General features: G+C 40.6%; 1 protein-coding gene across 7 annotated transcripts in view; it reads left to right on the top strand.

The window, feature by feature from the left end:
* Positions 1-23,989, top strand: part of akap9 (A-kinase anchoring protein 9) — a 112,654-nt gene that overhangs the window by 87,758 nt on the left and 907 nt on the right. For all 7 annotated transcript variants that reach the window (XM_008112508.3, XM_008112507.3, XM_008112509.3 and 4 more), the window contains 17 exons: positions 1,169-1,315; positions 2,301-2,747; positions 3,148-3,205; positions 3,814-3,935; positions 4,451-4,642; positions 5,478-5,651; positions 6,412-6,556; positions 7,446-7,641; positions 8,043-8,193; positions 9,263-9,931; positions 10,330-10,553; positions 11,700-11,811; positions 19,598-19,774; positions 20,916-21,116; positions 21,979-22,211; positions 22,526-22,611; positions 23,442-23,565. In XM_008112508.3, the coding sequence (XP_008110715.2) occupies positions 1,169-1,315; positions 2,301-2,747; positions 3,148-3,205; positions 3,814-3,935; positions 4,451-4,642; positions 5,478-5,651; positions 6,412-6,556; positions 7,446-7,641; positions 8,043-8,193; positions 9,263-9,931; positions 10,330-10,553; positions 11,700-11,811; positions 19,598-19,774; positions 20,916-21,116; positions 21,979-22,211; positions 22,526-22,611; positions 23,442-23,565 (3,458 nt within the window). The remainder of the gene's footprint in view (positions 1-1,168; positions 1,316-2,300; positions 2,748-3,147; positions 3,206-3,813; positions 3,936-4,450; positions 4,643-5,477; positions 5,652-6,411; positions 6,557-7,445; positions 7,642-8,042; positions 8,194-9,262; positions 9,932-10,329; positions 10,554-11,699; positions 11,812-19,597; positions 19,775-20,915; positions 21,117-21,978; positions 22,212-22,525; positions 22,612-23,441; positions 23,566-23,989) is intronic.

Below are 23,989 nucleotides of genomic sequence, written 5' to 3'. Positions count from 1 at the left end.
GGCATTGTACTGGTTTTTAATATAATCATTAAATATTTCAAAGTTTCATTTTGTCCTGGAAGCCCTGTGTCCTTCAAAGGTTGATGCTGAAAATCTGTTGATCCTCTAGAATAATTGTGAGCTCAGTAGAATAGAGTAGAATTTGATACAGTTCAAAAAAGCTGCATTGGGGGATAGGACTTGTCTTAGCGCTTTAGGGCATGATTCATGAATTTATTACTCTGCTTTGAATACTAAAGGTAATTGTTTTAGTTGGCATATTATACAGATGTCAGTACTTAATGTTCCTCTCAAACTGTTTCTCTTCACATGTTTTTAATAGTTTGCATCATTTCAGACTTTGATGTTGATGGAAATGCAAACAGTACCTTCCTTTAGTCAATATAATATTATTAGAGTGTTTTCAATTGCGACCTTTCTCATGTAGAGCTTGAGAAGAGAATGATGAGCCTGGTAGTCTACAGACAGCCTTTTGTCTATGAGAAGAAAAGAGGCATACTTTAGGGTAGACGTTGTGTTTTGTGCTGCCGAGAGAATGAAAATTGGACTTTGCGATAACAGTTGTACTTAACGAAAGCTTACCTGTGTTGCTCACCTGTGTTGCTGTATGTCTTGGATTCAGAATCTTAACTTGCTATTTATTGTGCTTTAGTTGGAAATGAAAAAAACTAGAAACATTTGCACCTATGTGTATTTTTTGATTGGGGAACATCTTTCCCATGTGCTCTATTTCAAACCCTCTCCCTGTGTTTAGCTACTCCTTTTTCCTGGTGAGAAATGGATAGAGGCACATAAGACTATGATGATATAGCTGCTCTGTGCTTGTGAAGTAAAAAGATGGTGAACTCTATCTTGAGTGTGCCCTCCTTCCCTCCTGTGCTGATTCCACCACTCCTTAAGAGTTTTAATCAGTTCCCTCCCACAAGTGAGCAGCAGCGAACCCTCCTATGGCTTAAAAAAGGTGCAGGAGGAAAACATGGAACTGCACAGGTTCTTGGCCTTGTGGTGCAATTCTATATGCAGCTGCTCAGAGATAAGCCTCATTAAGCTTATCAAGTGGGTACAGGATTGCAACCTTTATACATTTTTTATTCTACTTTTTAAGGTATGTTGGGAAGAAACCCAAAATAACACTGTTTGTAGTAACACTTTTTGTATTGATATGCAGGAGAAAACAAAACTGGATGAAAACCAAGAAAGAAATATACTGACTGCTGATCCTGAACTAGAACGGGTCAAAGCTGAGTGTGCTGCTGCCAAGGAAGAGCTTAGTAGTTACATAGAAAATACAGAGAAACTAAAAGAGCAGTTAACAGTAAGAGCTAAATGTCTTTCACTTTGCATGAAATAATGCTTGCCTTAAATGAAGGGGAACTATTTAGCTGAAAAATGGTCTATATGTGTATTTATGAAATAATTTTTGTAGTGTGTTTTGTAAGACTGCCCATTGATAAAAGGAGATCTCACTTAACTAGGGGTTCTATTATTATGCTATCACAATTTAATCAGTGTAGATCTGTTATTTCAAAGTTTCAGTACATTTGCTATATGGCATATTTCATGGCACTGAGAGGTGAAAATTGTAATATCCTGAATGCCTTTGCTTTAAATTGCTCTGTCTTTACTAAGTGAAAGTGAATTTGACTGTCCAACTATTAACACAAACTCACATATTTTGGAAGCACATTAAAGCACATTAAAGACTAAACAAAGTACGAGCTTTTGTGATCTAAGTTAATTTCATCAGACACATTGGGCTGTAGTTAACAAAAGCTTATGCAGATAATAACTTCATTGGTTTTTAAGATGTTTTGTTGTTTGCACTGCAATATTCGAACGTAGCTGCCCTGCCTCAATAGATTAATGAATACTGCTCTGAAGCATTTATAAGTATTACTGTGAAATGTTGAGCATAAACAAACATCCAAGGAAGGAAGCAAATAAATAGGAGAATCTGTAACATCCTCTATGTAAAATCTAGTGAGTTAACTATGATAGAGTCATTATTCATGTTGGCCCTGCAGTTCAAACCTTTGGGCTCCTATGCTGCTATTTTAACTTCAGGATCCTTCCTTGGGATCAGCCAAGAGTTGATCCTGTTTAGTACTTGAGTGGGGGATCACCAGGGAAAATCAAGTACTATAGCTTTATTTCAGAGGAAGGAACTGGAAAACCACCTCTGAGTATTCCTTGTCTGGGAATAGTCAATGAAATTCATAGGATTCTCACATGTCAACACAGTTCTTGAAAGCACTCGCACACACACTTTGATCCAATAATTGTGTCTCAATTCTTTATAGGTAAAAGAATCAAGTCTACTTCATCTTCAAGAGGAGCTGAAGCAAACCAAAAATAAACTAGCTCAAGCAGAAGAGAAAATTGAGCAAAAGAACTTTGAACAATCAGAGGGAATACGTACCAACAGAACAAATGCATCATGTCAGACAGAGAAAATGCTCCATATTCACAGTTGTAACCAGACATCAGAACTCCTTGTTAAAAATGAAGGAACCCAGATAGATGTACAGAATGGGTGCTCTTCAGAAGAAGTTGCAGAAATAATAAGAGAATTCAGTGAAAAGATTGACAAAATGCAAGAACTTCACGCTGCTGAAATAATGGACATGGAAACACGACATATCTCTGAATCAGAAGCTCTTAAAAGAGAGCAGTATATTGTAGTACAAGAATTAACTGAAGAATGTAACACTCTGAAGGATGTCATAGAAGCCTTGAGAAATAAAGAGGTATGTGTTCCATAAAATGTCTCAGAGCCTCATTTTTCACCAAGGCCTTGACATTGAGTTTTCCTTCCTTTCCTTTCCTTTCCTTTCCTTTCCTTTCCTTTCCTTTCCTTTCCTTTCCTTTCCTTTCTCATTCAGGCATTACACAGCTTAGAATACGGGAGAAATCCCTAGATAATACTTTAGCACTACAATTTTGTGACATTCAAGCATTGCACAGCTTAAAATACTGTAGATTATGGGATAAATTCCTAGATAATACTTTAGCACTACAATTTTGTTTCTACAATTTTAGAAACACTTGTGCTGCTTTTGAAAAGAGCTGTCGTCACAGCAGTCCAGTTGTACTGAATTGTATATAATTAAACTTTTAAGATTATTTTCCCCTTTCCCCCCAATTTAGGGTATCCCTGGTGTCACACAGTCTGCAACTTCTAATGCCAGAGATGGATGCTCTAGTGGTAAGAGAATACTGAATGTTCTTTTTTAAAAGAAGACTGTTAATTAACTTTATCCTTACAAAATAAGAGATGAAAAAATTGCATGCGACTATAGCTTAAATAAGTAGTCATTTAAAAACCATTTGTATTGATTTCCACTGAATTACAATCCCTGATTATTCATTTTAATGTATATGTTACCCCGGAACAGTGGTTCTCAACCTATGGATCCCCAGATGTTTTGGCCTTCAACTCCCAGAAATCCTAACAGCTGGTCAACTGACTGTGATTTCTGGAAGTTGTAGGCCAAAACTCCTGGAGACCCATAGGTTGAGAACTACTGCCCTAAAACATATAATCATTAAGCACTTTCCCCTAAAACAGTTCTTCAGATGTTTGTGTGTAGCCTTATTTGCTGGCCAGCTCCCTTTCTTCTTTTTTAATTTTAAACAATAAACAGTACAATCAGATGCTTTACTTCTAACAAACACATGTTAGCACCAGAATTTAGTGGTGAGTCCTGTTGTGTTTGTATTTGCATACCTAGATAAGTAGATTCTGCCCATTTTAACACTAGTTTTTCTGAAATTAATTTTCTGAATTTTTCTATAACTTGGTGATACCTTTAGATTCTAGTTCAGATTGGAGTCACGGAGCGTATCCTGCACAAACCCAAGGTTCAGATACTTTATCAGAAGAAGCAAGAGATGAAAGTGAAGCTTCAACAGATTTTCTTCCAAACAAAATAAAGGTGAATTATTTTCACTTGTGTAGATGTATTAAATTATATTATCAGTGTGCTCGAAAGTGTCTGTGCAATTTCCTTTGTGTATGGTAGTCAAGATTAGTTTTTTTCTCTAAAAGAAGTGTGCATGCATTGGGTAATTTTTTAAAACAAAAATCATACTTTATGAGCAAGAATTATGTTAGTTGGACTGAGAACAGGAGATGAACTTATATCCTGTTCATCACACATTGTCCCTACTATTGTCACAGATCAACTAAATCCTCTTTGTTTCACTTTTAAGCAAATCACTATTTTTTAGCATAATGCAGAATTGTGGTTTGTTTAAAAATGAAATGAAAGTTGTCAATCCCCTCTTTGCAAGCCTGAAAGAAGAGGGGAAAGAGAAGGGTTGACCCTGAGGCTCACAGTCTCTTTAACTTTTCATTGTGGATTTGTGTGAGAGAGCTCCAACAGGATGTGCTTTGAAAAGTAAACAACAGCAGGCATAATTTCATAATTGCTTTTGTTTTTTTTAATAGGGATTACTAAGAGCTATACATCATGAAGGTGTGCAGGTGCTGTCTCTAACAGAATTTCCTTATACTGAAAGTGATAAATACTCTGATAAACAAGGGCCTGATTCATGGCTGGAAGAACGTAAGACTTTATTAAGCGCTATTTCATCTTTGAAGGATTTGATTGCCAAAATGCAAATTCACAGGGAAAATGAGGTAAATATAATTTCAACTATTCGAACATCATAGTGTCCATCACTATTATTTCCTCATACATTCTTGGTGAAATATTACATATGTATTGTCAAATAGAAAAAAAAATCTGTGAAGCAGATTTACTGCAAGCAGGGTTGAACTTCTTTCAGAATCACTTCGCAGATATGGCAATTGCAGTGTCTATTTCATTTTTAAAAAGCATCATTGTTTGAAAAGAAACCTTGACGAGTTTGAAGTTGAAAATGCCATACAAACCCAAGAAGTCAGGATTGCCCAAAAGTATTGAAGTAGTAAACCAATTCTTTATATTATGGCAATTCATTACTATTTTAATGAAATTTAAAATTGAGAGCTAAGAATGATTTATTATAATAGGGAATCCTGTAGAACAGTAGTTTTTGGTCATGGAAATTCCAGAATCCTAACTCCATCCCTAAGCATTGTGGACTCACAGAGATCTTCCTTCTTTCATCAACTTCTTTTACCTGGGTGTTTTGTATAATGTTAGTTTGAAAATAAAGAGATTCAAATTTTGTGTTTAAAGCATAGGTACATTGAATGTCAATAGAATCTTCCTATTCTAACTTTTTTTTTTGCAGAACCCCTATGATGCTTTCATGGAACCTAGTGTTCTCTGGAACACAAACTGGGAACTGCTGCATTAGAGTAATCCTTAAAACAAATGGCCTTGACTGCTTAGCAATCTCAAAATGTCCAAATGAAACTAATTCTAAGAAAAAACATTTTGACAATTTACTGAGCTCCTCATTTAATTACAAAAGTGTATGAGCAGGAATGCTTGCACATGTGTAGTAATTTTATTGTGGCATTGCAGTTTGTTGCAGGAGATATCTCAGACTGGCGAACAGAACTTATATATGCCATTCAGGAGGTCTTCCAAAAAGAAAAGGATGTTCTCCTAGCAGCATTTCAAACAGAATTGGCTGAAGGAGGCATTAAGGATGTAATGACATTAATGGATCACATAGAAAAGAGGCTTCAAGAGCAGGTGAGATGTATTAATACCTTCCAGAAATGATGATTTACTCTTTGTAAACATTTTAATGATTGAAATACTGAAGGATATATTCTTATGATGGCTTTCAATCCTAGCCATGCTTCTCCATGTCACTCTCTTGTCTAAAACTGGATTGGGAAAGTTTTATGTAATTTTGTATTGAAAAATGTTTCCCGAGGTACAACATAATGTTGGTCCTTCTCCTGAAATATGAAAATCTTCCCATTGTAACCACAGGAACAGGTTTTTTAAAAACCTCTGTATATTGATGTGCATTCTAAAGAAGTTATGTTATGTTACTTCAGTGAAGCTGTTATACAGCATTTAAAGCGATGGGTCTTTAGTTGTTTTAAAAATATCTGAAGGTCAGTTACTTTAGAGTAGTGTTTCTCAAACTCTGCTCCTCCAGATATTTTGGACTTCAATTCCCACAATTCCTAACAGCTGGTAAGCTGACTGGGATTTCTAGGACCTGAAGCCCAAAACACCCGGAGGAGCAGAGTTTGAGAAACACTGCTTTAGAGCATCACACAAAAAGATAACACAATTAAAGGGTACTTTTGAACTTTTGATGAAGTTCTGATGATTCCCGATCATCAGTTAAGACTATATAGATAGTTTTATAAGTTGCCATGAAATGAAAAGAACTAGCCGAAACATCTCTTCTTTATGAATACTGAAGAAACACTCTTGATAATGAGGTATTGCTTTCTGATCTGGTATTTTATTTCTATGGCCTTTTCAACAACAGGGAACATACCAGAGAACGGCTATGGATTGCATTCAGAATGCAGACAGAAGAAGTTTGTTAATGGAAATTGATGTACTGCATGCTCAGCTAAACAACAGGAAAACTGATCCAAAGGGGAAACTAGAAATTGAACCACAATGTCAAGGTAATATATGTGTCTTTAATTTTCCATATATGTTTGTATTCATATGCAAAAACTGTCTATAGCTATATGCCTTTTTTGTTCCCTAAGGCTGGTGCTGCTTTTTAGAGGGGCTGAGTAGCCATCCTTCGGGAGTGCTTTGGTTGGGTATTCCTGAATGACTAGGGTATGGACTGGATGGCCCTTGTGCTCCCTTCTAACTCTAACTTCTAATTCTATGGTTCTAAAACTGTTACTTCGAATAGGTTTTTTTTCCAGCCTCTGCCAATTAAACATAAACTAGGAGGGCACATCTCAGTGAGAGAGCACATTATATACAAAACCCTTTGTCCATTTCCTGAAATTTGAATTGAAAGATCTCAAGTAACAAGGCTGGTAAAGATCTCTTCCTGGATTTACAAAAATACTGAGCTAGACCAGTTGTCCTTAAATTGTTACTGCGGTCTACCAGCATAAATAGAATACAGCCTCAATAATGTCAAGACTATACATTAAAATGCTATCTTGAGCATTCTAGTCATTTAGGGTTTCCCTCTCAGGGTAGACGCTGTTCCCCAGCAGTGTAAAATGTCAGATCTACCCTTTGCATCTTAGAAAAAAAATCTCAAGTACCAAGGATAAAAATGGTCTTCTAACTGTGCTGTCAATTACAATAGATGATACTGAGATTATCAGAGTTCATCTCAGGCAACCTAACTGTAATTCACTTTTCTGGTACAAAAACCACCAGCACTGAAATCTTGGACATGGTCTGAGTTTCTTGCATTATTGTTGTTATTTAAGATATCATGTAAGAAATATGTTGGCTCGTTTCTGCCTTTTGTTAAAACTAATATGAGGAAAATTTGGTGTTTACTGTCTGGCCCTTCATGTTTCGCTGTCTACTCTATAGACCTGTTGGGGCAGAACATGGAAATGCAAATGGAGCTCAGTAGTACAAAAGACAAAGCTACTGAACTTCAGGAACAGGTGAATTCTGAGAGAATGATGGTTGCAGAACTGAAAAATGAACTTGGACAAACTAAACTAGAGCTGGAAACAACATTGAAAGCACAACACAAGCACTTAAGAGATCTGGAAGCCATCAGGTAAGGCTTCTGTGGCTCTTTGTTACAGACTACAGTTTCCTAAGTAAAACACACTTTGGATGTACTTTGATTTAAAATGACATTAAAAATAAACTACATTGCTGAGAATAAAGAACTGAGACATTCTATTATAACATACGTTATATAGATTTAATTATCTTAATCAAATTGAACAAGTAAATCATCCAAACTAAACAATTTGATGAAATAATCCAGCCACCTTACTGTTGCACCTGAAGGGATGGCATGATATTGAAAAAAAGGTCCTAGACACGTCTTTCTGTAACACTCAAAAGTTCCACCTGCATAATGTCAGTACTAGGATGCTAACCATTTCCTCCTATTCTAGTTATTTTAAAAGAAAATTTACAATGGGAATTTTCTCTTGGCTTTTTTTAAAGAAATGAACTTAAAGGAAAAGCGGCAGAACTAGATCTGCTAAAAGATACAGTGGTAAGTGAGCAGAAGAAATCAAGAGAGCTTCAGTGGTCATTGGAAAAGGAAAGGACTAAAGTTGAACGCAGTGAAGAAAGAGAAAAAGAAGAACTTGAGGTAATCAAAATTGCATCTTAAATATTCTAAGAATTAGTCATACATCTAGAACTTTTCACTGTGCACATAAAATAAACGTTTGTGTTATGTTCCCTCCCTTTAGAAAATTTGTCTGAATACACAGACGTAAGACTTAAACAGCAATCCATTCTTCTCAGTTTCAAAATCTAATTTTGGGAATTTTATTTGTAGGCAAGCATCGGCGACCGTATCATGTTATTATTTTCCTTCTTGCTCATACTACTGCTAATATCGGTATATATTAGGTCTAAAATTATTGAAGAAATGTTCATACTAAATTGTGCTCTAGATCAATGCTTCTTAAACTTCTTAAACTGTGGGTCCCAACCCCTAAGCTCAATGTTGGGTTTACAAAAAATTGTCAACAGTGAAAGGTTTCTGAATGGCACCCATTTACACAAATCTGTGAGCAACAATGTGCAGTGTTTGCAGAGAACTTCAGCTATACTCCACAAAAAGGAAAAGCAGCTGTTTAGCAAGCCTTGCAAATGCTGATACATTATACTGATCAACACACATTGTGGTTCCTCAAATGTTAGTTCTGTTCTGGGTATATTTGATCTGCTGATAACCAAGATCTTCCCCAGTATTTTTCAAATATGAGATTTTTTATTAATTCATATCAGGAGCAACTTGAGTCGCTTCTGGAGTGAGAGAATTGGCCGTCTGCAAGGACGTTTTATCATATCAGAAGCGAATTGAGAATACAGTTATAATGTATTAAAAAAAACCACAGACAACAATCTTAGGAAGTTATTTCTTGATTTAAGGCATTGGATTGCTGGCTGATATCTGAACAGAGTATGGGCTGGAGATGTCAGTTCCTTGGTCCTTTCATTACAGGCTGCTAATTCCCGACAGATGTCAGGTGGTGCAATACCATCTAAACAGTATTTCTCCAGTGGTGTAGGGTTTAGACATCCTGTGATAATGCGGTATGTCTCATTAAGAGCCACATCCATTGTTTTAATATGAGATAAGAAAGCATCTTTTAAAAAGTCTATTGTCAGATGTATACAGAGGGTCACTTTTTTGTTTTCTTTTGAAGGATTTGAAATATTCTCTTGAAAATGAACAACAGAAAGTTATAGAATTGACTAATCTTTTGGAACTTGAGAGAGTGCTGTCAAATGATTTGCAACAGAAGATTGAGTCTCAGGAGACCTTGAATGCTGCTCAGTTGTCACAAGAGCGCAGTTACAACTCTGAGCTTCAGGTTCTCCTTGAATCAGAAAGATTTAGAGTTCTTGAAGTAAGCGGTGCCTTGGAAAGGGAAAAAGAGCTGTGTGCCCAGCTTCAGATGGCTGATCAGAAAATGCAGGATGGAAGTTTTACACCAATGGAAGAATTACTTAGGGAACTGCAGAAACAACTGGATGAAAAGCATGACCGTGTTGTTGCATTGGTTAGTGAAATGGAAAGGTATAAACTGGAGTCTGTGCAATTGAAACAACAGATGGAAAAGGAAAGGCAGATTCAAAGGAAAACCCTACAGACTGAACAAGATGCTAATATCCTGGCACAGAAAAAGGTGCATGATTTGGAATCCAAGTTAGAAGATCTTCAATGGCAGCTTGGAGAAAAGAGGCAACAACTTCATCAACTGCAGCATGAAGGAAAAAAACTGCAAGAAAAGGTCCAAGAGTTACAAAACAAAGAGCAGAGAGATGAAGCAGAAGCAAAAGTGGAAAATACAACTTGTCACAACCTAAATGAGGTATGGGGCACTGAGAAGCTTGTAATATGCAGTATAGTACCACAAGTATCACTATTAATTGATAAACGTTTTGTTTTTTTAAAAAGCAATTTTTATGATTGTTCATAGTTAATGCTAGTTATGTCCCACCATATTTATGCCTGCCATGAAGACACTAGGATAATACACAGTAAATCCAAAATAGAAAAATAAAACCACCATGACAAAAAGAATAATTAAAAGGATAATATTAAAAACCAATAATGAGATCTACCTCCTAGCTTCTACATTTTATACCAGTTGAAACTTCATTTGTAGCCAATTTTAAAAATTTCCAGTATTCTAAGCATAACGTAAAAAAGACCTAACTATGGTAACTTTTGTTTCTTTGTTCCCCCCTCCCCCAAATATATGTATAGGTTACATGGGATACATCTAATGAACGAACAAGGAAATGGGTTTTCCAGCAGAAAGTTGGAGGAAGTGAAACAAAAGAATTGTCTTATTCTGCTCTAATTGGCATTGGAGGTGGTGATGGCAAAGAAGATGCTATCAAGGAATGCCAGGATCTCCAAATGGCTAGGCAAAAGCTAAGAAATGTTTCTTCCAAGTTCAAACAGCTGGTTAATAAAGCTGCTGGCAGGTTAGAATAATTTCTTGGTGATACTGCATGCTATTTGTACCCAGAATTTTCAAAATGGAATTATTTGGGTTTCTTTTAAAAACGCTTTTAAAGTAGCTCAAGTAATTTGAGTTAACATCATGCTAAACTGTATTTGAAATGTAGAGTTTTATGCTTATATTGGGATGAATGTATTTTGTCGACAAGAGATTGTTTTTTTGGTTGACATTAGAGGCACTGCCATCTGCAGTGTGGTTATTGTGAATGAAATTTTTAACTAGCCAATAAGAGAAGCCAAATTTTATTGATCCTTGATGATTTAAGAAGAGGTGAATCTTCGGAGGTGTAAAAATGCCTGACTGACATTAACTTTCCCGGAGGATGTGTTGTGGATTGAATGTATGAAGTTGTATCATAATGAATTTAATTATTGATCCCATCATTGTCTACTGTAACTGACAGGAGCTTTTTGGCATCTAATATACTAAGGCTTCAAAACAAGCCAGTTTTCTAAACATTTCCTTGTAGATAAGGCATTGTTTATGCATATTATCAGGCGTCTCCTGCAGGAAACAGAGTAGAGCATCTAAATAACCTAGTCAGCCTATCTATGATTTGTTTAAGTGAAGTAGTAGGCAAAATGGCCACTGCAGAGCCTCAACTGTAATTTTCAGGGTTTCTTATTTCAGGTTTGTGGGGGTTCTTCAAAACTGGAAGTGATCAGTTGGGAATACTGAGGAACACAGCAAAAAAATCCATTATATCTCTGAGAGGATGTGGTTGACCCTTATAAAACAACCACATAAATTGGGGGAGCTTGTGGATTAGAGAAACAGATGGGGCTCTCTGAGGTCCAAGGTTCAGATGCCCAAACTCCTGAAAGTTCTCCACCCAAACTGAGAAGAACCTAGCAAACTCTGATTCATCTGTTCCTCAACACATCAGAGAAATAAACCATTGTTCAATCCAGTGTATTGGGAGAAGCTGGTCAGAGTGCTAATTCCTACCATGTTAAACTCAACAGTCCATGGAAGAAAGATTGGTGTGTTGTTTGGCAGTTTAGGCATTCTCCACCATACTGCTGTGTCTAACAAGCCTGAATTCTGCACAGTGAATATGGTCATATTTTTGTGCTACACTAACAATAGATGTTATGATTTTTTCCAGATTACAGTTTGAAAAATCAGATGATGAAGACTTTGTTGGGATCCAAAATGATATTGAAGATATTATCTTACAGTTAGGAGTGCTAGTGGGTTTGCCAAATCTGGAATCAGAGGTCGGTAAGAGGGAAACTGATACTTTGTGACATTTCCGATACATTTCCATGTACAAAACTGAGGGGTTTTTGTACATGGAACTAGATATAAACTTGAATAAGAAATTGTACTTACCATGAAGGTTAATGCTGGGATGGCTAGGAGGAACAACTCACTACAGTTGGGTTCCACACTCGTACTCCAATCGGAATGGCAGGATCCAAGGTTCTTTTTCATTTGAGCCGTTAAGGCTCCGCCCCTCCCCAACAGTTTTTTCAATCCTGCCTAACTAAACAGTCATGTTTGCCCTTCTCTGACAAACTTAAAAGGCAAGGATGTTAGTAAGGATAAATAACAAGAAAATTAGGAAAGACAAGCAATGATATATCTTTCCTTGTCACGACCCAGGCTGCAGAGCACCAATAACCATACACAGAGGCCAGAATCTATCTAATATCTTTATTGAAGGAATATATAAAGTTAATAAAAACAAGTGTAGAAAATAGTTCAGAATTAGACCTTTCAGGAAAGGTCAGAATTAGTCCAAAAAAGCAATGTCCAATAAGAAATGTTAAGGTCCAAAGTTGTAATCCAATAACCGAAACACTCACTTTGCCAAGCAAAGTGAGGGGAGATGACAAGGTCCTTTAGTCCATGAAACTTGAGCGAGGCTAGGAAATAACTTGATACTTAAAACAAGGCTTGAACGTGGAACAAGGTAACTAAGAACAAGAACAAGGTCCGTGGAATAACTTGATAAATCCGTGGAACAAGGCAAGGATTGATCCTGGGAAACAAGGCAAAGTCCGTAGATAAACAAAGGCTGGGAAGCAAGGCGAAGGCTGGATAGCAAGGCAAGGCTTGAGCAGGAGCGAGGCTTGAACCGGAGCGCGCTGTCCAGACACAACTCGCTCCGTAGGCTGACGAATTGACTCCGCGAAGTTACTACGCGGGTAAAACACCTAAATAGAGTCTAGCTTTCCCGCCGAAGCAGTTCTCTGGGAATCAGAACCGAAAGCTAACTCTGAGACCAGATGTGAGACTCCCCAAAGATTCTCACGAGAAGCAGTCTTAATTGGCCACATTCTTAGCTGCAATCCTCGCACTCCTGCGCGAAGCTGAATCCAAACTTCTCTGTTGTTTACAAAACTCCCGGCGCAAGAATACGGGAGAAGTAGGCTCTGGGCTTGTTTGACATACTTCTGGGAGACAACTTTCTTGCAGGTGCAAGGTTCCCAGATCTGCCTGGGAAAGATCTGGCTGAGAGGAATCCAGTTCAGACTGGGAAGGTAAAAAACCCAAGTTTCCATCTTCATCAGGAATTACAATGTCCTGAGCAGGACTACAAGGCCCATGGGTCATCACACTATCCCCCTCCTCAAGGCCCCTCCCAAACTGGGGCCCTCTCCCCGAGGCGCGAGGTCGTGGTTTGGTGGGATAGGTCTGATGAAAGCGACGGGTTAGATCAGGAGCATGGACTGTGGAGGCGTCTTCCCAAGAGCGTTCCTCAGGGCCAAAACCCACCCAGTCAATGAGATATTGTAGGCGGCGGCGGTGAAAGCGAGAATCCAAAATGTCCTCAACCTCGAACTCCTCCTCCCCATACATCAAAACAGGAGGGGGGGCCGGTTGGTCTGTATCAGGTCGCACACCATCCGCCGGAAGGAGCAGGGAACGGTGAAACACGGGGTGAATGCGCATTGAACGCGGAAGTTGGAGTTTGAAAGTCACGGGGTTTAATTGCGCCACCACTGGATAGGGACCAATGAAACGGGCATCTAACTTCCGGCAAGGGCGGTGGGAGGGCAGAAAGCGAGTGGACAGGAAAACCCGATCTCCTACCTTGATTTCGGGGCCCGGCTGGCGATGTTTGTCAGCGTGGCGTTTATAGTCCTCCTTGGCTTGGTCCAGTTGCTGGAGCAAAAGTTGTTGCACCGCTGTGAGTTCCTGCAGCCAATCCTCTGCTGCGGGAACCTCTGAAGTTTCAATGACAGGGGGGAAGAAACGTGGATGGAAGCCGTAGTTTGCAAAGAACGGCGTTTCTTTTGTAGAAGCTTGAACTCCATTGTTGTAGGCAAACTCAGACAGTGGTAACAGAGAAGCCCAATTGTCCTGTTGATAGTTTACATAACAGCGAAGATACTGCTCCAAAGTGGCATTGGTGCGCTCCGTTTGCCCATCTGTTTGGGGATGATGAGCTGAAGATAAGCGAGAGTCTATGCCCAATAGTTTTTGTAGTGCCTTCCAAAAACGAGAGGTGAATTGAGATCCACGGTCTGTGACTAAACTCTTGGGCAATCCATGTAGTCTGAAAACATGTTGAAGAAATAGATCCGCAGTTTCCTTGGCCGTGGGGAGGCCTTCGCAGGGAATGAAATGGGCTAACTTGGTGAATAGGTCCACCACCACTAAGATCGTGGTGAATCCACAGGAAGGTGGTAGGTCAGTGATGAAATCCGCGGAAATTATTTCCCATGGGCGAGATGGGGTAGGAAGGGGGTGTAAAAGTCCTGAGGGCTTCTCCCTTCGTATCTTGGAGCGCTGGCATACTGGGCAGGTGTTGACATATTTTTCCACATCCTTGCGGATCTTGGGCCACCAAAAATCCCTTAGGATCAAATGCATAGTTTTAAATAGTCCGAAGTGTCCTGCTGGTTTGCAGTCATGACACAGACGAAGCGCTTTTTCCCTGCCCGGTCCGGGTGGGATATAAACATGATTTCTATAGCAGAGCAGCCCATCTTTAAGCGAAAAGGGGAAATGCAGACCTTGGCGAAGTTGGTCCTGCGCCCAGGCATCTGCTTGCTGACTAGCCCTGATTTCTTGAGCACAGATGGGTCCTGGAGTAGGGGAAGTTGAACCAATGGGAATGGATTTGGTGTTCCCCACCGTGAGCGTGGCAAAGTTCTCAGGTTGTAGCAGTTGGGATTCAAAGGTCTCCTTGCGTCCTGCAGCGTATTCCGGTTTACGTGACAGGGCGTCTGCTTGCTTGGTTTGGGCTGGGGTCACATAATGGATCTGAAAGTTGAAACGTTCAAAGAATAAAGCCCAACGTTGCTGCCTCTGATTTAGTTTGCGGGCAGTTCTTAGATGTTCTAGATTACGATGATCAGTGTGGACTTCAATGGGAAATTTGGCCCCTTCTAGCCAATGTCTCCAAGTTTCAAAGGCTGCCTTTATGGCCAGTAGTTCTTTTTCCCAAATGGTGTAATTCCTCTCTGGTGTGGTTAGTTGACGAGAATAAAAGGCACAGGGGTGGAGGTGATCTCCCACCGGTTGTAAGAGTACAGCCCCAATTGCCACATCAGAGGCGTCCGCTTGCACCACAAAAGGGGTTCCAGGATTTGGGTGCTGTAGAATTGGCTGGGAGGTGAATAGTTTCTTTAGTTGCTGGAACCCTTTCTCTGCTTGATCAGTCCAGCGGAAAGGCTGCTTTCCACGGATGCAGCTAGTGATGGGGTCGGACCAGCGGGCAAAATCTGGAATGAACTTGCGGTAGTAGTTCGCGAACCCCAAGAAACGCTGCACCTCTTTCTTGTTAGTTGGCGCCCGCCATTCCAATACTGCTGAAACTTTGGCTGGATCCATGGAAAGCCCTAGAGGCGAGATGCGGTAACCAAGGAAATCTACCTCTTGTAGATCAAAAGCGCATTTTTCCAGCTTGGCATAAAGTCCATGATCCCGCAATCGTTGTAACACCATTTTGACGTGGTTCTCATGTTCTGATTGTGATCTGGAAAACACCAAAAAATCGTCCAGGTAGATTATCAAGAACCTGTCTAGATAGTCCTGAAAAATGTCATTGACAAAATGCTGGAACGTTGCGGGGGCTCCGCATAAACCGAAATTCATAACTCGGGACTCAAATAATCCGAATTTGGTCTGGAAGGCGGTCTTCCACTCGTCCCCTTCCCTGATGCGAACTAAGTTGTAAGCCCCCCGAAGATCCAGCTTGGTGTAAACCTTGGCTCCTCGAAGCCGATCCAGTAGATCCGAGATTAAGGGCAGGGGATAGCTGTTCCGCTTGGTGATATTGTTCAATGCTCTGTAGTCCACCACCAAGCGTAGTTCCCCTGACTTCTTCTTCACAAACATCACTGGGGAGGCGGCTGGGGATTGAGAGGGTCTGATGAATCCCTTGCGAAGGTTTGTCTCTAGGAATTCCCTGAGAGCTTCTTGCTCTGGTTCAGTCAGGGAGTAGAGATGCCCTCGCGGGATCGGGGCCCCCTCCACCAAGTCAATGGCACAGTCATAAGGTCTATGTGGGGGTAATTTTTCGGCTTCTTTCTCATTGAATACATCCCAATACTCGGAGTACTTCTTTGGCAAGGTGATGATGGGCTCGGTGTCTGTGGCATGGCATACCTTGGCTACGAGGCAATGGTTTTGGCAGTACGGTGAAGCAAACTGCAGTTCTCTGTTGGACCAGGAAATGTTAGGGTCGTGGAGAGTCAGCCATGGAATTCCCAAAATCACAGGGAAATGGGGGACCTCGGTAACAAAGAAGGAAATCTCTTCCATATGTTCCCTTATCCACATCCTGGTGGGTTCCGACCACTGACTTACGGGGCCCGTCTTGAGGGGACGGCCGTCTATGGCTTGCACCACACGGGCATTCTTGAAATCATGATATTGTAATCCCAGAGAGTCGGCATACTCTCTATCGATGAAATTGTTGGTAGCTCCAGAGTCTATCATGGCGTGGATCATGACGGGTCCCCTTTTTGCTGACCATAATGTGACCACGAGAAGGAACAGGACCCCGGTTGGCGGCTCTTGGATGGATTTTTTGACCGGGTTGGCGAGCCTCTCTACACCCGGTCGTTGGCTTCCCCCGCCGGCTGTGTGCCAGTCGGCTCAGACGCCTTCGTCTCCGTGGAGGACGCCGCCGCAAGACGGGCGGCAGGCTTCCCTTTGGCTGGGCACTCTCTGGCGAAGTGGCCCCCGTTCCCGCAGTACCAGCAGAGGTTTAAGCGTTGACGACGGGCCTTCTCGGCGGCATCTAGTCTGGGACGCACATTGCCCAACTGCATCGGCACCTCCTCGCCTCCTCTGGGGTATGGGGTTGGCGGTGGGGGTCTCCACACCGGACGTGGCTGAACGCTGGCGGGAGCGGGGGGTTTTGCCCCGGCTCTACTGCCCTGGCCTCGAACCCACTGTTTTCTGTTGGCAATCATGACTTCAGCCCGTAAACATTGATCAATGAGTGCCTCGAGGGTCTGGGGAGGATCCACCTTGGAGATTTCTTCCAGCATTTCAATGTTGAGACCCTCCCGGAATTGTCCCCTGAGGGCTACATCGTTCCAGCCGGTGTTGTGGGCCAGCACTCGGAACTCGGCTATATACTGAGACATAGGTCTGTCTCCTTGGAAAAGGCGACGGAGTTTGTGACCGGCTGCCTCCAAATTGTCCTCGATTCCCCAAGTCTCCTTGAGGTGGTCCAAGAAGTGTTGCGCTGATCTTAGGTGTGGAGAGGCTTGGTCGAACAGTGCCGTCGCCCAGCTGGCCGCTGGCCCGTCTAGAAGACTGTAAACCCATGCCACTTTGATGTCTTCTTGGGGAAACTCGGCAGCACGGGCCTCCAGATAAGCTTGACATTGGCGACGGAAGACATGAACCTTAGAAGCTTCTCCAGTAAACTTGGTTGGCAACGCCATGGCCGGAAGACGAACTCCGCGTTCCTTCAAACCCCTTATTTCTCCATCCTGTGCATTGAGCTTATCACGGATTCGGTCCACCTCTTCCTTGTCGATGGTGTAGGTAATCGGCTGGCCGCTCGGCCCAGGTACGACTCCGGTAGACATTCTGGCCGAGGTTAATTGGTGCTTAGGGTGGCGGAGTCAAACTGTCACGACCCAGGCTGCAGAGCACCAATAACCATACACAGAGGCCAGAATCTATCTAATATCTTTATTGAAGGAATATATAAAGTTAATAAAAACAAGTGTAGAAAATAGTTCAGAATTAGACCTTTCAGGAAAGGTCAGAATTAGTCCAAAAAAGCAATGTCCAATAAGAAATGTTAAGGTCCAAAGTTGTAATCCAATAACCGAAACACTCACTTTGCCAAGCAAAGTGAGGGGAGATGACAAGGTCCTTTAGTCCATGAAACTTGAGCGAGGCTAGGAAATAACTTGATACTTAAAACAAGGCTTGAACGTGGAACAAGGTAACTAAGAACAAGAACAAGGTCCGTGGAATAACTTGATAAATCCGTGGAACAAGGCAAGGATTGATCCTGGGAAACAAGGCAAAGTCCGTAGATAAACAAAGGCTGGGAAGCAAGGCGAAGGCTGGATAGCAAGGCAAGGCTTGAGCAGGAGCGAGGCTTGAACCGGAGCGCGCTGTCCAGACACAACTCGCTCCGTAGGCTGACGAATTGACTCCGCGAAGTTACTACGCGGGTAAAACACCTAAATAGAGTCTAGCTTTCCCGCCGAAGCAGTTCTCTGGGAATCAGAACCGAAAGCTAACTCTGAGACCAGATGTGAGACTCCCCAAAGATTCTCACGAGAAGCAGTCTTAATTGGCCACATTCTTAGCTGCAATCCTCGCACTCCTGCGCGAAGCTGAATCCAAACTTCTCTGTTGTTTACAAAACTCCCGGCGCAAGAATACGGGAGAAGTAGGCTCTGGGCTTGTTTGACATACTTCTGGGAGACAACTTTCTTGCAGGTGCAAGGTTCCCAGATCTGCCTGGGAAAGATCTGGCTGAGAGGAATCCAGTTCAGACTGGGAAGGTAAAAAACCCAAGTTTCCATCTTCATCAGGAATTACAATGTCCTGAGCAGGACTACAAGGCCCATGGGTCATCACATTCCTAGACGATGTAGTGGATTGCTCCTCCTGCCATCCCAGAATGAACCTTCACGGTAAGTACAATTTCTCATTCTTAAGTCTGTACCTAGTTCCATGTACAAAACTTCCACTGATCTCAAAAGGAGTTAACATTCATATAGTTAGACATAAGATTTTCATTCCTTTGACTTAGTAGTACAATGGAACCTTGACTTAAGAGCACCCTGAGTTAAGAGCCATCACTCAGCCTGGGTTCGCTTTGACATGCGAGCAGCATTTTCAATTAAGAGCTCTCACCAGAGGGAGCACTAGTGCAAGAGTACAAGGCTGTAGGGCTTCAAGAGAGCAGCCTAGTGCCTCCGTGCCTCATGCTCTTGTCCATTTTGGGAATTGCTGTCTACTTTGCTCTTGTCTGCTTCAAAAAACTTTAGGTTAGTTTACTTGTGTGGTTTTTATTCATGGTATATTTGGCTTCATGAAGAGAAAGAAGGAGCAATTTGAGTTAAGAGCCTGGTCATGGAACTAATTAAATTCTTAACTCAAGTTATCACTGTACTTCATTTAAAATATTTCTGTTCCACCTTTCTAGCTTTCAGTGCACCTCAACACAGCTCACAAAATATATAATTGTAGTAAAACTACAGAAATAATTTAAAAAATCTGTTAAACTTATTTCATGAAAGAATTTAACAAAGATGGTTAAGAATAGTTGGGACTGCCCTTTTCCTTATCTGTCGCTTCCGTTGTTGTTGCTTTTTTAAAAGAAATTAAGACAGTGTAAAAAATCTGTTGTCAACCTCAGTCTTTTGCAATGGGGTTTTCTAAAAACAAGCAATGGGCTTTCTCCACACTATCTGTTTGTAGTTTGAATATCTCACCTATTTTTAAGATTGTAATATGTTGTTATAATTTATAAAAGCAACCATGCTGACTTAGTAGGCTACTTAGTTGGAATTTTTTTTTTGCAGGGTGGGGAGCCATATTCATACTATTTGTTTTCATTTCTAGGTGAATTCAGACTTGCCATCCTCTGCTTCATTGACTGAAAGACTACTGAAGCAAAATGCTGAATTGACTGGATTTGTTGGCAGACTGAGTGAGGAAAAGAACAATTTAAGGAACGTAGTCATGAAACTTGAGGAGGAACTTAGACGATACAAGCAGATGGGACCCTGTGCAGACTCTGTATGTTTCTTTTTAGTTTTAATATAAATATTCTTCAACGCATATTAAGAACTAATACGCCGCTGTACTAGGCTTTTTATAGGTGATGGATAGGCTTCATGTGTAACTAAAGGCTTCTTTGCATGTAATGTGCATAGTTTTAAGAAGTCAGGTAACACCAACTGATAATTTCTTAACATTTGACCTGATCCTCCTGTGTTTTGTTATGAGAGGCAGCCTCACTCTGGAAGTGGCATTTGCATTGAGAAGAAACCTTCTGTTGGCACAAATGAGGGATTTCCTCCCAATGCAAATACAGTAGAGTCTCACTTATCCAACATAAACGGGCTGGCAGAACGTTGGTTAAGTGAATATGTTGGATAATAAGGAGGGATTAAGGAAAAACCTATTACACATCAAATTAGGTTATGATTTGATTACTAATTAAGCACCAAAACATCATGTTTAACAACAAATTTGACAGACAAAGTAGTTCAGTACGCAGTAATGCTATGTAGTAATTACTGTATTTACGAATTTAGCACCAAAATATCACGATGTATTGAAAACATTGACTACAAAAATGCGTTGGATAATCCAGAACGTTGGATAAGCGAGTGTTGGATAAGTGAGACTCTACTGTATAAGGACCTTCTTACGGACCACAGCAGAAGAGGATTGGGTTAACTCAAGAACACAAAAGAGACAATCCACTATCTCTGGGAGCTCATCAGGGCAGGAGACCAAAGTTCTTTGCAATTGTGTACATTAAAGCCACTCAAACTAAGATGTTAAAAGGATAGAAATTGACAGACATTAAAAAAACAAAAATACAGCCATTGGGTGGGTGTGGGGATTACACACACTTCTGGCGTGGTTGATTGAGACCATGACACACATTCTGTAAACAGGTGTGTGACTCCATGATCCAATGGGATTATGTTGCCTTATGTTTATGCTGTGTTAAAAGGCACCATTCGATGCTTGGGATATTGCTTCACTGGGTGCTATTTCTGTGTCCTCCTTCAAATGGCATAAATAATAATCCCATTTGTTCACTGAAGGTTATTGTCAGTCCTGGGTAGCACAGCTAAGCAATATGAATATAATCACTCCTGAACTAACCTGGTCTACTTTCTGCTTTTCTCCTCAATTTCACCAGACTTTCAGACTGTCACTGCATGATGGAGGAAACATTGATACACTTATTGCTTCTGAAAGAGAGATCTGGAATAAAGAGAAATTGAGTCTCCAGCATTCCCTGAGGCAGGCTGAGGCAGAGCTGGCCAAACTGAGGGCAGAGTTACGGAATGAAGCTTTTCTGAGGGAGCTGGGGTCCGATTCAGAAAATGCTGCTTTAAAGGTAAAATGCATTTTCATTGGCTATTCTTGAGATGTTTTAACCAGCGCTCTGTTGATGACATACCTTACCCATATCATCCTGCTATGCCAGTTTATGTACTTCTAAGGTGATTTTGAAAGGAGATAATAGAGTGCCTCCTTATGCAGCAGCACTCCCATATTGGTGGACAGAAAGGATAATGGCTGTTCTTTTTTCCCAGTGCAAAACTGCAGCTGCCTAGTAACCAGACATTTTTGGATGTGTGTGTCAGCGCTATCAGCTGCAGATGTGGAAGGGAAAACTCTGCAGAAAAATGCTGGCAGAGGTTTACCGTATACCAGCAGTCATGCAGGATCTTGAATTTAATTTTGTCATTCAAGCTTTTGAGGTTTTTTGCAGTAATTGAACTTGAAATATTCTGAATCTCTATGTGTTATTAGCCCCAAATGTTCAACTCCCTTTCCTTTCTGACTTTTCTTTTGAATAAATTGAAAGAGAAAATTAGCATGGGATGTTGTGTGGTTTCCAGGCTCTATGGCTGTGTTTTAGCAGCATTTTCTCCTGACGTTTTGACTACATCTGTGGCTGGCATCTTCAAAGATGCAGGCGAAACATCAGGAGAAAATGCTGCTAGAACACGGCCAGAAAGCCCAGAAACTACACAGCACCCCAGTGATTTCAGCTGTGAAAGCCTTCAACAATTGAAAATTAGCAGGTTGCTAAGTAAGGATTATCCAGCAAGTGAAGTATTTCTTCATGTCAGCTCAGGGTTGGAACTGTAGTCAATGAAATTGTGAAGGAAAGTTGTAAAGAATGATCTTCATATGAACGGCATGCTTAACAGAGAATGTTAGTTCTTATCACATCATTTCTCTCTTTCTAGAGGATTTATGGCAGGTATTTGAGGGCAGAGAGCTTTCGAAAAGCTCTCATATATCAGAAGAAGTACTTGCTGCTCCTCCTGGGTGGCTTTCAGGAATGCGAAGAAGCCACCTTATCTCTCATTGCAAGAATGGGAGGTCAGCCTTCCTACACCGACCTGGAAGTTATTACACACCGTTCAAAGGGCTTTACGCGATTCCGCTCAGCAGTTAGAGTGTTAATCGCAATTTCAAGGTAGGATACAAAAAAATAGTTGTATACAGTGTTCCAAAGCCAGTAGCTACATAGATTATGACACTTGTACCATTTAAACCAGGGTTACCAACTTTCTGGTGTTAGCAGGTGTTTATTCCTACAAAACAACATCATATAAAAGTCATGTCAAAAAGTGTATTAATAATGTAAACTAGAACACACTCATTGAATAGGTAAAAATGTCAGCTATGTACGTTCTGTTGATTTAATGGCTCTACTCTAGTCGGTAATAGAATCTGATTTAAAACTAAAAATAAAACACCATGGGTTTCTTTTTTTCTTTTAACATGCAGAATGAAGTTCCTAGTTCGCCGATGGCACCGGGTTACAGGTTATAGTTTAATAGGCATCAACAGAGATGGTTTTGGGCAGAATTCAGGTAAATTTATATTAATGGTGGTTACTGCCCCTCCCTGTTAAATATAACATAAATTTAAATTTTGAGTGTCATTCTTGCTCTTAAGTTGAATTTGTATGTAAGTCGGAACAAGTACATTTTTAAGTGTAACTCCAGCCTATACACACACACAGAGAGAGAGAGAGAGAGAGCACGCTTTGGATAGCATAGGGAAGGATTAAGACTAAGTGGTGTTTGTTTTGATGTCAATGCCCTGTTCAGAAGATTTCACCTCACTTTGTCCCTATGATAATTGGATATTTGAAAAATTGGCTTGTTGTGGAAACAAGAATTGGGAAGAAAGCTTCAGTGGAGACACCTTTTCCCCCATGATAACTCTTTCAGGAGCAAATTTCCTTTCCTTGGGGTAGGATTTCTCTCACTCCCTGTTATTTTGCCCTTGCTCTTAACTATGAGTCCCAGAGTTTGAAACTCTGGGACTGCCTGCACTCGACAATAGAATGAAACTCTCATATGTAATGTTGGTAACTGTTAAAGACAACTATAACATTCAAGCATTGTGTAATTTATATCAATGTTTGCTAAACTTTTTCTTTACTTTCAAAGGGCTCAGCTCTCAGTTTCAAGGTGTATATAAAGTTGGATTCTTTCATGGGATATTTACAGCTTTCAGGGATGTAGCATAAGCTTAAATACTTGAAGACAATGGAGTATATATTATTTATGTACTATGCAAATAAAGTGTTCATAATTTACAGAGTACAGCAACTAGCACACAATAGTAGTCTATAAACTGCAGTAAATTGTGATATTATACAGAATTTTTGCTGATCCTGTTTTTATGTACATAGGTAATGAACTGCGGACGGATTCAGTCTCTAGCGGTCTAGAGCTATATGGAGAACACAGACATTCTTCTTACAGGTCCAGGTCAGAGCTGGAATCTCTCAGATCCCCTCTGTGTTATCAACCCAGGTAAAATTTCAGTTTTCTTTCATCAGTGTTCCAAAACTCTGACCTGTTAATACAAGGTAGCAAAATGGCCAATGTATTTTAAAGTTACACCCAAATAGGTAGAATTTTTCAAACAGCAAGTAAATGCCAACTTGAGAAGGAACTGAATTGAGATAAAATAATTGTGCTAGAACATTAGGCTCAATTAACAAGATGTTGTAAATGAATTATGATATGACCACAGTAAATCACTTTCTCAGCCCCAGAAAAAGAGTGGCAAAATCCTTCAGAGCAAATCTTGCCAGGAAAAGTGTGATAATTGGAAATTGCTTGAAGGTACATAACAAACCATTTTAAACCAGGGGTGGGCAGCTGATGAGGAAGAGCAGCAAAAAAGTTACTTATCTAATGAATGTGTAATTTGCTGTGTCCTGAAAGTATTTTA

The sequence above is a fragment of the Anolis carolinensis genome, chromosome 6 (assembly GCF_035594765.1).
Source record: "Anolis carolinensis isolate JA03-04 chromosome 6, rAnoCar3.1.pri, whole genome shotgun sequence".
NCBI classification, from domain to species: Eukaryota; Metazoa; Chordata; class Lepidosauria; order Squamata; family Dactyloidae; genus Anolis; species Anolis carolinensis.
This window is presented reverse-complemented; position numbering and strand designations above follow the sequence as displayed.